Here is a 12,871-nt window from a genome sequence, read left to right as displayed (position 1 = left end):
CAGCACAGTCCAGTGTTTAATGATATGAATGGGATCTAGTTGCAATATTCTAACCAATAATTCTAACTGAAGACTTTGGTGTGCTTTTCTGAATAATTAACACCTTTCCTGTAACATAGGAACCTTCACTGAAATAATTTTCTTTACAGTTATTCCAACCCTTAATCATCTGCCTGTGGCAGTCCAATGGTGAAGCTGACAAACTCTTCAGTATTTTACTAATTGTTAATGTTTACACACGCTAAAAGTGGAATTTGTACTGTAAGGGGAGGCACAGCTGCCAGCTGCAGTCCACAAAAGAACTGTTTAATAATACAGTCCACTTAGCAATGATAATCAAGGCCAGTGTTTTTAATTCACTCTCCCTTTCATAAATGTGAAATTACAGAATGATTGGTACCGTAACTGGAAGTTCTCCTGCATTTCATAATACATTATTGAAGGTGCTGTCAGTCATTTAACTAATATATCCTACAATTTTTCTATATATCTGTTAAATACAGCATTAAAATACCAAAATAAAAAATATAAACTGAGAAATGGGAAGTTCTTACCCGGAGGGTTTGGGACAACCTGCTGCTCTCCAGCTCATCATTTCCTGCTGCCAGGAAATGCACATAATATTTTTGTTAAGCTTTTTTCTCCAGTGAACATTTCTTGTGTAATTTAGCACAACCAGTGTGGCACTGGACAACTGGAGGGAAGGTTACTTCCATCCACACGTGGACACAGCCAATAATGATGCACCCCCAAAGCATGAAAAATAGCAAGAAAAGCTTCATAGTTTATTGAAAGTTTAACCTTAAGAAAATAATTTTTCTAGTAACATCATCTGCCTCACTCAGCTGCTACCTGGCAACGTGGACACAAAATAAGAGAACTTTACATAGATGAACACCCCACAAGTCAGTTGAGTTAGAAAATGGGAACATCAACAGGCTGAAAGCTGTCCCAACAAAGGGCTCCTCTAAATGCGCCCTCAAGCCCAGAGCAGAGCCCTCCACAACTTGGAGCCAACAACCCCACCATTCCTGCAGAAGATCCCTGCACCGGACAGCCAAGGCTACCAACTGGAACCTGAATCCACACCCAAAAAACTCCCCCAAAAAACAATCAACCAACAAAACCAAACAAACCCCAAGAGGGAAAGTTGCTTGCAGGATTGAGGCCAAACAATGCTACTTGGCCTGTCTGTTGACAGCTTTGCAGTCCCAACACAGATGGAAGAGCCAAACTTTGTTCTCCCCTTTCCACACCTGAGGAACTCAAAGGAAAATGTTCATTGCAATTATGCACATAGTGCTCTTTACATCAGGAGAGGCCATGAATGTTTAAGACTTCCTCTTTCGGGAGCACAAAGCTTTAGATCAGAAAAAAACAAGTTGTGTGGTTTTTCCTCAAAAGGTTATTTAAATCTCCGCTTCTTCCTCGTCTTCAAGAGCATCTACGTTTTTATATTGTTTCCAGGCCTTTAAATTACATTGTTTGAGAATGGCTCCTAGTTGATTCCCAGGCCCCACTTCATACGTGTAAGGAAATTCTGTTCCTTGCTTTCTTTCGTACACTGAGTGCATGGTCTGCTCCCAGAGAACAGGTGACACCACCTGCTTCACTAACAGCTTCTGAATGTGCTTTGAGTGCATGTACTTTTTGCCATCAACATTGGAATACACACAGAGCAGTGGTTTCTGAATCTCAATCGATTTTAGGACTTCAGCCAGTGGCTCTACTGCTGGTTCCATAAGTCTGGTATGAAAAGCCCCACTGACTGGAAGCATTTTTGCACGTTTAAAGTAATATTTTCGGGCATTCTCCTGCAAAAACTCCAAAGCCTATAAAAGAGAGAGAGAAGTGAGTCTTGCACAGCAAAGGTTTTCTCAGTCACCCCACAAGAATCACCTCATCGGACTTACTGTGATAAAGGGATTCCTTTCCCTACCCAGCAACTGAGCACATGCTGGGAAAAAAGCCCCACAGAGCAAATACTTTTGTTTGAACAAACTAAGGCCGTACGTAACACCCACACAGAGTGCAAAGTAAAAGTTCTAAAAAAGTGAAATGCTCAGTTCAACGGAAGGAATAGTTATTCTGAAGCAATACCTGTAAGTGTCCTGCAATGACTCTGCTGTCTGGAAACAAATAGTTTGAAACTGTGCACACGGGGTTCTCTATACCCAGCGATTCACAGTATTTACGGGCTTCCAGGCAGGCAAATTTGTAATTTGCCTCTCGCCGACCGACAACCGAGAGCATTCCACTGGGGACAGCTTCCGACGCCTTTTGCATGGCTTCGGCGCGCACTTTCACCGCGTACAGCGCTACGGAGAGAAACAGAGATGCTGCGTAAATGTGAGCGCGGGCACCTGCGCGCAAGAAAGGGCAGTTGTTCACTCTCGTGAAACGTCAATGCTTTTAATGCCGTATTACACATGTTAAAGCCAAGAGTGGAAGTAAAAAGTAAATTTTGTCTTCTAATTAAAAATTAAAGCGGGAAGGACACAGTGATAACAGGCAATGCTTTGGAAACAGCATGGGCCCGGGCTGGGAGATCCTAGCAGCGAGCTCCGCACGTCCCCCCGGCACCTTCGGCAAAGCCCAGGGCTCCAGCGAAGACCAGCGCCGCGAACTCCCCCACGCTGTAGCCGGCGGCCGCCACGCAGCGCTCCACCACCTGCGGGGACACAGAGCCGAGCGGCGCCTCAGCCGCACCGCGGGGCAGGCCCGAGGCGCCGCCGCCCCGACCCCCACCCGGCCCCGCCGCGGCCCCTCACTTCAGGCTGCAGGTGGTTGAGCTTCTCCACGGCGGCCAGGGAGGCGACGAACACGGCGGGCTGGCAGTGCTGGGTGCGGTCCAGCGCGTCCCGCGGCCCCTCCAGGCAGAGGGAGAGCAGGTCGTAGCCCAGCACCTTCTCGGCCAGGCGGTACATGTCCCGCACGCCGGGGTACCGCTGCAGCCCGCGGCACATCCCCACGAACTGGCTGCCCTGCCCGGGGAAGAGCAGCACCGTGCCCTCCCGGGGGCATCGCCGCTCCCGCCTCGCCCCCGCCGCGTCCGGCTCCTCGGCCTCCACCGAAGTCTGCAGGAGGTCGCTCAGGGTCGCCGCCCGGTCCCCAGCGCCGGGGCGGGAGCTGCCCCACCGCCGCGCAGCGCCGCGGAGGCCGCCGCGCCCGCTGCAGCCACCAAGCCGCCATGGCGCCGCGGCCCAGCCGCCCATGGCCGCCGCCCGGGAACGGGCGTTGCCACGGGAACGGGGCGGCCCCCGCCGGCAGCCGCTGCCGGGCCGGGCGCCGGCAGAGGGGACGGGAAGGGAGGGAGGGAGGGAGGGAGGGAACGAGAGAGGTCGGTCGGGCCGCCCCGGCGCTCGCCGCCCTCAGCCCCGCGCGCCGCCCTGGGCCCGGCCCGCACCAGGCGCCTCCGCCCGCCCAGCGCCGAGAGCCCGCCCCGGGGCGGGGGAGCCCGCGCGGTCCCGGGGGCGGCGCTTCGCTCCCCCGGCAGAGCAGGCGCTACCGGCGGCAGCAGCAGCGCGGGAGAGGAGGAGGAGGAGGAGGTAACGCTGGCGCTGCCCGCGGCACGGCTCGGGATGGGACGGGAAGGGGAGCCCGAGGGGCGGCGCAGCCCCGCAGCGGGGCCCGGCTACCTCGCCGGAGGGGCCGCCTGACCCCGCCCCAGCCCCCGCGCGGGTCCCGGCCCTTCCGCAGCGCTGCCGCCGCCGGGACCCCGCCGCGCCCCGGGCGCCCTCGGCTCCCCCGCGGGTTGGCGGAGCGCGTTGAGGGGGGCGATCCCGCTCCCTGCTGCCGGCGACAGGCCCGTGCTGGCCAGCCGGATCCCCCGGGCGGGACGGGACCTGCGGCGCTGGATGGAGGCGGGCGGGGCGGCTCACGGGCGGAGAGGACTTGGGCAAACACTCACGGCTTTTCCGTACAGGCGTTTAGCATGGAAAGTGCTTTTTTAAAAAAAAAAAAAAAAAAGGAACCAAGCTAGGCAGTTTATTCTTAATTTTCGTCCGGCACACGAGTTTTTCAGTGGTTCACAGCTGTGCGCGCACAGCAGAAAGGCAGACCCCTTCCTCTGCTCTCACGGGGACCGGCGGCTCTGCCGCGCACACGGGGCACATTCGCTCTCCCCACTCGGGAGAAGTTTTCACGCTGCTGTTTTACTAAAGGTATCTTCCTTCAGTGTCGCTGAGGAACATTTTTTCATTCAGGGTGAAAGAAAGGGCTTTGGTTTTAATTCTGAGTTTTCGAGTGATGCTGATAAAGCAGCCCAAAATGCACTGTGATATAATTTGAGCGTTCAACGGTGAGATTATTTTTTACGAAGTGAAAGTTGCCGTGCCGGAGTTGCAATTGTGTAACGAGTTTGCACTAAGTAAGGTTATGAAACAGTATCAAGCATTGAGTCAGAGCAGCTCAGTAAAAGACACCGTGTAAGTACAACTCGGGAGAAGGAAAATGTGTCACAACAGCAAGAAATTACGTTGACTTTTTATTTGGGCCAATTCGAAAGGATCACGGTGAGCAGGTTTTTCCTCAGTTTTCTATTTTCTGTGTTATTTTGTAAGATGATTTCTTCCATTTTTATCAGCCTCCAGGTAAAATACCTGGAAAAGCCAGTGACCTTCTCAAATTAGCTGAAATATATGGGCAGTAACATAGGAGATATATGACAGCCCATGACTGCCTCTACCTGTAACATAAGTGTCAACGAGAAGAGACTGAGCAGTAAATGGCAAATTATCCTAGCCAAGATCTTGCTCCACTATGCATTTCAGTTCCCTTCATGTGAATAAATCAGATTTATTTGCACAACTTGTGCTCTGCCACTTCGAAAGAAGTGTAACCTGGGCAGTGAGATTTTTTGTTTCCATCTGTACACCTTGCATTAAAGTCTTCAATAAATACCATAGTTTTATTTTTAATTCTAAACATATATTATAAACATATGTTATACACTTATTATTTATTTATATTCTATAACATTTATTGTTTGAAGTGTCTCTATTACTTGAGATTAGATAGCAAAGATAAGCCTGCCTTTTTTTTTGTGGTAGCCGAATTCTTTGTCAGAGACTGTGACATAAATTTGATTTTAGTGTTGCAGCTTCCCAGGAATTAAAACCACAACATACATAAATAGTTTACCAATATAAATTATGTTATCTTTAATTTTTCAGACAGCTGTCTTGGGAAGAAGCCTTTTTCCTGGGCAAAATTTGCATGCTGCCCCTCAGACCTGGGCAGAGCCTTATCTGCCCTCAAAAAAATGTATGGTAGAGGATGAGAGGGAGAGTATGTGTCTTGGGGTCCATGGTATGGTCCCAGCTTTGTCAGTCCATCTCCAAACAGTGGGCACTGGGAACACCAGGGCTTTGAGGGTGATTTAGCCCTGCTGGGAGATTTTCCTTTGTGTTTTTAATGCGATTTTTAAGCCCCATGTGATTGGATAGCCAGCCCCAAGCTGCACAAGAATGGAACTAGTCAGAAGTTATCAGCACAGGGGTATAAAAAAATGGGATGAAAGCAATTCTCCTACCTTTCTTCTCCTTCCTGCTGACAGAGTGCCCCAAGGAGGGAAAGGCATCTGTCTTTCAGAGACCTTCTCAAGGCAAAGAAGTGTTTTAGTTCATTTTTCATCAGGCTGAAGCAACCCAGCTGCTCTGTCATGATATATCTAATCCCACCTACAGAGCATCCCATCCCTTTCTTTGGGTGCACAGTGGTTGTTCCAGAAAGAGGACACAGAATGTTTGTTTGTTTTTTCTTCATGTTATGCCACCATAGAAAAACAACAGAGAGAAGCCCATTAGGCAGCAAGTTTAACTACTGGGGTTTTTTCCCCCCTTTATTTCTCCTTTTACTTTATGTAGCTGGAACCAACTTTGGGTACGTTTTGAATACCTAGAAAAATTATTCTAATATATATGTCAAAGCAAAGTGGCCTAGTGCAGCCCTCACTGCACTGCTGAAACTGCCTGAAGTCACACTAGGGCTAAGCAGAAAAGGGGCAGCATGATGAAGAATATGTTGCAGGGCAGAAATAAGAAGTGGAAAAGAAGTAAACAAGTTATGTGTGTGTGAGAAGAAAATATTTCCAGCCTTGGTGGTCCTTAGAGGCAGATATCTGCTGGGTACGCTGCAAATATCATCCACAGACATCCAGCATTCTTCAGTATGAAAATGAGGGTGCAAGAACATTGTGCAACTCGCCCTGGAGCTGGGATGTCATTGGGAAAGTAGTTATTATTTCTAGGTTGAGTAATACTGCTGCAGCCAGTGGGGCTGTGTTAGCAAGTCTGTGGTAAGTTCTCACCGATTCATTTCAGATCATCAGCTACACACTGAAAGGAAGGCAGGGCTGATGAACCTCTGTGGTTACATTACTTTTAGAAAATGTACAAGGTGTTCTGTAAACATTGCACAGCTCTTGTAGTGCACAGGTAAGCAAAGACTGCAGCACTGGCCACTGCATAGACTCTCCAGTGCATCCTTGCCTTTTACTCATTCTCTTGCTAAACACCTACATCAGGTAACCAGAGACAGACACACGTGGCTTCTTCCATAATCAGCTAATGCTGTTTTCTGAGTTACCTATGCTTTTAATGGAAAATTGATACTAGTATTTAATTTCTTGGGAATAGAAACACAGGAACTCCCACTGCTGATGGACAGCTGTGGTCTTGCTGCCAGCACATCTTGCTGCATGGTTTTGTTCCTCTTTCTCCTTGCAAGACAGAGTGTTTTGCCATGCTTGGGAAATCCTGAGAGATGCTATTGGAAAACACAGCACATAATTAATTAGTAGTAACAGTAGTTAGAAGACTGGGACACCAACATTCAATTCCAGCCAGTATGTTCAATCTCGTCATTTCCATTTCCTCCCCTTTGCTGTGCCTGACTGGCTTCACTTCTCTCATTTCTTTGCTTTGTGCCTTCCCTGTTTCTATTTGCCTGCCTGGTTTTCTTTCTCTGAAGAATTATTTCAGTATTCTTCCTCCAACATACATGGGTACATCATTTATTCACTAATGACTGCAGCAGAGCAGTATTGTTTCAATTTTATAGTATTTAGCACTTTCAGCTTACAGAACACTTTCAGACTTTCTTCCCTGGGGGGAAGCTGACAGAACCCCTGACAAAGTCCAGCTGCTGACTGCTGCAATGAAACTACCCTTATATTGTTAACATCCAAATAAAGGATTAAGCCCTTTGGGTTCTTGCTTACCACTTTTGAAAAATACTATTTGGCAGCCACGCTGGAGTTGCACATATAACAGCACATGTGGAGAGCTAATCCTGGCCTCTCTGTAGGCAAAGCAAAAGCGTTAAAAATTAGTGAGATCTTATTAACTTTAAATTTCTAACTTAACCTTTGGGAATTACTCATCTGAAGGCAGCCAAAGAGAATCATTGTACTCGGAGCTCTTGTTCCCATCACACCTTGTTGCTCCTGCACATGGCAATTGCTTCACATCCCGGTAAAAGCAGAGCCTTTCATGCTGTCAGTGGGGATGACAAGTAGTGCACACAGCAGCTGACAGCCTTCTTCCTGGAAATAACAGCACAGATCTAAGTGCAGGTGAACAGGGGAACTCCTCTGCTCCATTTAAGATGCTTCCTTGTGAGTAGAATCCCCTAGGCAGGAAGTATGGCAGCAATGAGCCCAGCAGACGTTTTCCTCCCTCCCTTGTCCATCCTCCACCCAAGACCTAACTGATCCTATCACAGCAGAGTACCACATTGTTCTCTCTTTTCTCCTCCCCAGCCTCAGTTCTGAATTCTTCCCTGATTAATTTTTTTTCACCCATTCAGTCTTGTTCTGGTTTTGACCTTGACTTGTGTCTCTTTGATGGCTGTCTGCTGCCTTTTTTGTGTGTATTTCTGTTCATTGCTGACTTCCCCCCAAGCCCAAAGCCCAGGCCTACCTGCCCTTTCTTGTTTACCCCTATCAACCTTTCTCATCCTGAGTGCCTTACCAGTCCATCCGTGCTCAGTTCGCCTTCAAAACTCTGCTCTGCTTCTATCACCAGGATTTCTCTCAATCCCATGCAAACTGCATTGTGGTCCCAGTCACTGAAATCTCACATTAAACCTGTGTGGCTGAATGGGCAGAGCCCTGAGTGCAGGGACAAAAACCATAATGTAAGAGCTCCCTTGCTGCTCGAGCTCACCCTGATCTCCAAACAGAAATTCACTGGGTCAGATCTGTGACAATGAAATGTCATCTGTGCCATTTCCTATTGGTTTAAGCACATCTGTCACAAGTAGGATTTCCTCTTCCCCACTCCCTGCCTCCTCATCCCAGCAGTCATGATTATAGCAATAGAAGCTTTGAAATCCAGGGAAAGACAACAGGCAAGACAATATCAATATGGCACTTTTCTCTGACAAGCCTCTGAAATGCTCATTGATCTAAAACTTTCTTTTCTCCACTGGGCCTTCTGTAGTTGCTCTTTCCCCACTGCTGCAATCATTCTTAACATAATCTCTCTCCTGCGTAACAGATGAACAGGAATTGGGTGTATTTGCCTACTATATATTTGAAAAAAACATCTTTCAGTTCTGCCCTTTTTTTTATTGTAGCTCTAATGTTTACATTTTAGTAAACTAAGCACAGCTCTTCTGTAGCATTTGGCTTTTGGCCAGAAAATCTGCAATGAAGCTTTTTCCTCCTTCCTTGCTTGCTGGTTTGCCTGCTGCCTGTACCCTAACTAAAGCAGCATGGCCTAGCAGCAAGGCTAGTTACTAAGGGCTAATTACTTAGCCCTACTTGTGTAGGCAAATTTAATGGGCTTGGCAGATACAATTGCTGCAAGTGATTGAATGCTTCATGAAGGAGCCAAAGGTGTCCTCCCCATGCATCCAGATCGCTTTCCCTGTTGAGCAAAACATCGTTTAAGTACTTACTTCCCATTGTCCTCCCTGGTGTTTGTTTTCCATGTCGGCTTCTCAAGTGTCTGCTGCTGATTCTCATCCCTCTGACTCCCACTGAGCATCCTGCAGACAACACATCCCATTATTTTGCCTGAGCACAGGAAAGCACATGCTCTTTTCTTCCTTGGCTCTGCCATTTCATTGAGGGCTTTTTGGTGAATACAGAAATACACACTTCTTACTGCATTTATTTATTTTCCAAGTGCAGTTGATATACTACCAAACTGCTTTATTCCTCTGGCATACTTATGGGTGAGGATATTTCTGTAGGTAAAATTCAGTATTCTTAGTGCTGAGAGGGAAGTTAAAGGCCCCACTTCCCACTGGCTTCCCCATTCCCCAGGGACAGAGTCCTTTACAGGCGTATTGGTACAAGATCCTTTAATTTCAGCTGCAGTGTCTCTCAGTGACAAGATGAGGCTGTGGATCAGATCTGACATGCATATTTTTAAAATCTGTTAAAAATGGCAACTTTTGCAGTTGCTTTTTAAAATGTCTCTGCCAATCAATGTTTGGTTTTGTTTCAGGTTCACTGTCTCAATGGAAGTACCAGCCTGGGCCCCAGCAGTAGGTTTTACACTCCTGCCCCATGCAGGAGGACTTTTAGGAAGCAGTATAACCAAAAGAGAAATCCCAACATGGTATGAAACTCTACAGAAGCCATCCTGGTGTCCACCTAACTGGGTGTTTGCTCCTGTTTGGGGAACTCTGTATACAACTATGGGGTATGTTTTTCACATTGTATTAAGGCACTTATCTGATCTCAAAGTTGCTTTTTGTATAATGCTAGACTAGAGAACTATGACTGTACTCCTGTGGCTGTATGTTTGTAAGAAACTGTGTCAAGCTGCCTGTTTATCAGGTAAAAACATGTTTTGGGAGTTGTGTGTGGGTTTGATAGGACATTTTGTATGCGGTATCCACATCAAAAGCAGGAGCTTGAAAAGCCATTAATTTGCTTTCCTCATTCATTCTGAGGGGAAGACCTGCCAAGCTGGAAATAGTGGAGCAAGGCAGCATTGGGATTTCTTCTAAGTATGTCCTATAGTAGTTTTAGGAAAATTTTAAAAGGGGGGGGGGGGGCGGGGAAATTAGGAAAGAACTGTTGTAACAGAGCTCAATAACGCAATGGATGAAACTGAATGCTAGATTGGCACGCCCACATTCTCTCATTTTGGTTTCATTTTCTTTCCAGAAAAGCTTTGCAATTTTTATAGCCTCATGTCCTGTCCCTCTCCACCAGTATTCTCTTTCCTTTCTCCTCATACAGACTGCACTTTTTAACTTATTTAAGTGAAATACTTGTGTATTTCAAGAGTTAGCATTTGAATGAGATCATTACTGGCCTGTGAATACAAACATGCCTTTTATCAAGGCGAAAAGAGCTGGGTGGCTTTTCCAGCTTCCTTTAAGTTGATTGCACAATCTGTAACCCTGTGTCTGGATTCCTCATCACAAATTTGGGTAGCAGGTTAAATACCTTTAAAAAGTCCAAATTGTGACAGCTTATCAGTTATTTTGGTAACAGCAGAATCAGTTTATCTGAACCTGGATGGTCTTGGTTGTGTATTACACATCCAGCCCAGTGAAAAGATCATACTTAGTACCAGCCTTTTCTTCTCTAATCCGTCATGCACACATTCCTTGAATGACCAAGACATTTCATTCCTCCAGAATCTCTTGAATATATGGAAAGCAACAAATAAATCAAAGCAAGATTTAATAAGCTTACCTTCCTTTCTTGACACTTAGCTTCCTAGACTTGTACATCACAGTCTTGGTCTGAAGTTGAAGTGAGATGTATGAACAAGTGCAAGTCCACACTGTGCTTTAGAAATCACTTAGGAAACTGAAGTTTCTAATGCTTACCCTGCCCCAACTTTCGTTTTCATTATTCTCTGCAATTAAACTGCCAAAATAGCAAAGCTGCATTGTTCAGTCCCTGTGAAAGTAATGAAAGTGACTAAAGGGTTCTTCCTGTTCCCCATACTCAACTGTGCTTTGGGATCCCACTCAATGCCATTCATTTCATCCACTTAAAAACTGGGGTTTATTTTTTTTTTAAATCTTTAAAGCACCATGTCCCAGTACCAAAACAAAGTTTCTTCACTATTTGTATCTCTTAGACTTGTTTCCATTTCAACATGGCATTCTCTTTTAAGACTGAAATGCTGTAGGTTATCTGCTTCTATGCACTTGGAAGTGAGAACTCTGGCATGACTGGGAATTTTTCTCTCTCCATGTTGTTATCCAGAGCAGCTGATCAAGCCTGCGCTGTCAGTTACTCTGCCAAGTTGTGCCTGGATATCTAGATTTTCCAAATTAATCTAGACCCTAGCACTGAAGTTATTTCATTTGATCAAGAATGTGTGGTAGCTTTAAGCAGTGTAGTGAATGACACTTCACCTTTGCTTTCTGCAGATATGGCTCCTACCTGGTGTGGAAGGAACTGGGGGGCTTCAACGAAAAGTCAGTGGTTCCTCTGGGTCTGTATGCAGGAAACCTGGCATTAAACTGGGCATGGACTCCAATATTTTTTGGAGCTCACAAAATGGGATGGGTAAGTGGAAAACTAAGTTTCTGAACCAAAGGCTGCTACATTTACAAGTTATTAGCGTGAAAGGTTTGTGTCATAATCTTTTCTCCCTGAAAATGGGTCTGAATACAGAATATGGCTTGCAGAAATTTTCTAGAATTCTCTTTAATGCATGCCAGCAGCCACCTGAGAGAACTTACAGATCTAGACCATCCTTAAATGGATAGATTTCAAACAGCTCTTTTCTGCCAGCTTTTGGTAAGAGCATTGTGTGACCAGAAAACGTAAAGATTTATGCTTTACTGCAATTCCTAGATCTCTCTGGCAAACAGCAGTGATAAGCAGCTTATTGTAACATTATTCAGGTGATCAACACCCTGTTTAGAAAAGACTAATTTTCTGCAGTTCTCTGAAGAGAAACTGCTTGTCTCAAAATGAAGAATTGGTAATAAAAAAATTAAAATATTTGCCTGGTTCTCTAGCTGCACATGCAATGCTGTAAGAAAGACTGCAGTCCATCACAGATTCATTCACACCTGATCTCTTCAGGCAGCATGAACAAACTGGATAAATCTGCTTGCTCCAAGTCACACTGGGAAGTGTCTCACTGCCCACTAAAGAGGGTATGGGTGAGAGAGACTTCATTCTCCCTCTCTGCTCCCAGCTGTAATGCCCTTTCTTGTACTTGCATTGTTTTATGACTTGAAGTGGTTTGTAACTCAGCTGAAGTCTATAATCTTTTTCTGCTGGCTGGTTTTCTGAGAAGGATTGAACTCCTAGATGGATAGAACAGGTGCCAGAGCTAGGTGGAAAGTGACACACAGAACTGTGGAGTCAAGGACATGCAACAAGTAAAAACACTAACCACCTTCTGTGTTTCAGGGGTTGGTGACTCTCCTGCTTACAACTGGTACAGCAACAGCTACAGCTGCTTCCTGGTATAACATCAACAAAACAGCAGCATATTTGATGGTTCCTTATTTAGCTTGGTTAAGCTTGGCTTCTGCACTCAATTATCGGATCTGGAAGGACAATCGCAACAAGAAAAAACCTGAATAAGCTGTTTTCAGCCAAAACCACTTTTTTCCCACAATAATTTTTTATATAAAGTTATGGCCTTATTTTATTTTTAGCTGAACTACTTCTACCGTTAATTTTCTAATTACAAGGTGCAAAACAAATAGACCTTTATTAGGCAAGCCACAAAGGGGTGTATGCCTAACTGGGTTTTATAGTAAACTAAAAGAAAGTCTTGATTGCAAAGTGATTAAGTGCCATATTACAGCACTGTATGTTACACAACAGCAGCATTTTAACTGTTACCAGAAGAAAGCAGGAACTCAAACTTCCTTATGTTCAGAGGAAGAAATCCAGCCACACACTAACACAGTTTCCAGAAAGGTG

At 45.8% G+C, this 12,871-nt stretch overlaps 2 protein-coding genes across 2 annotated transcripts; one reads left to right on the top strand and one right to left on the bottom strand.

Annotated features, from left to right (window-relative positions):
- Positions 1-764: 764 nt before the first annotated feature.
- MCAT (malonyl-CoA-acyl carrier protein transacylase) lies at positions 765-3,407 on the bottom strand. The gene is made up of 4 exons (XM_082280606.1): positions 2,772-3,407; positions 2,584-2,671; positions 2,101-2,318; positions 765-1,832 (listed from the first exon to the last, which is right to left on the bottom strand). The coding sequence occupies exons 1-4, from the start codon at positions 3,213-3,215 to the stop codon at positions 1,410-1,412; spliced, it is 1,173 nt and encodes a 390-aa protein (XP_082136732.1). The 5' UTR covers positions 3,216-3,407; the 3' UTR covers positions 765-1,409.
- A 100-nt stretch (positions 3,408-3,507) lies between these two features.
- TSPO (translocator protein) lies at positions 3,508-12,567 on the top strand. Its single transcript, XM_082279698.1, has 4 exons — positions 3,508-3,548; positions 9,459-9,656; positions 11,353-11,491; positions 12,350-12,567. Exons 2-4 carry the CDS (start codon positions 9,472-9,474, stop codon positions 12,524-12,526), a joined length of 501 nt encoding a protein of 166 aa, XP_082135824.1. The 5' UTR covers positions 3,508-3,548; positions 9,459-9,471; the 3' UTR covers positions 12,527-12,567.
- The last annotated feature ends 304 nt before the right edge of the window (positions 12,568-12,871 follow it).

This window comes from Coloeus monedula (assembly GCF_965178545.1).
Source record: "Coloeus monedula genome assembly, chromosome: 4".
Taxonomy (NCBI): Eukaryota; Metazoa; Chordata; class Aves; order Passeriformes; family Corvidae; genus Coloeus; species Coloeus monedula.
This window is presented reverse-complemented; position numbering and strand designations above follow the sequence as displayed.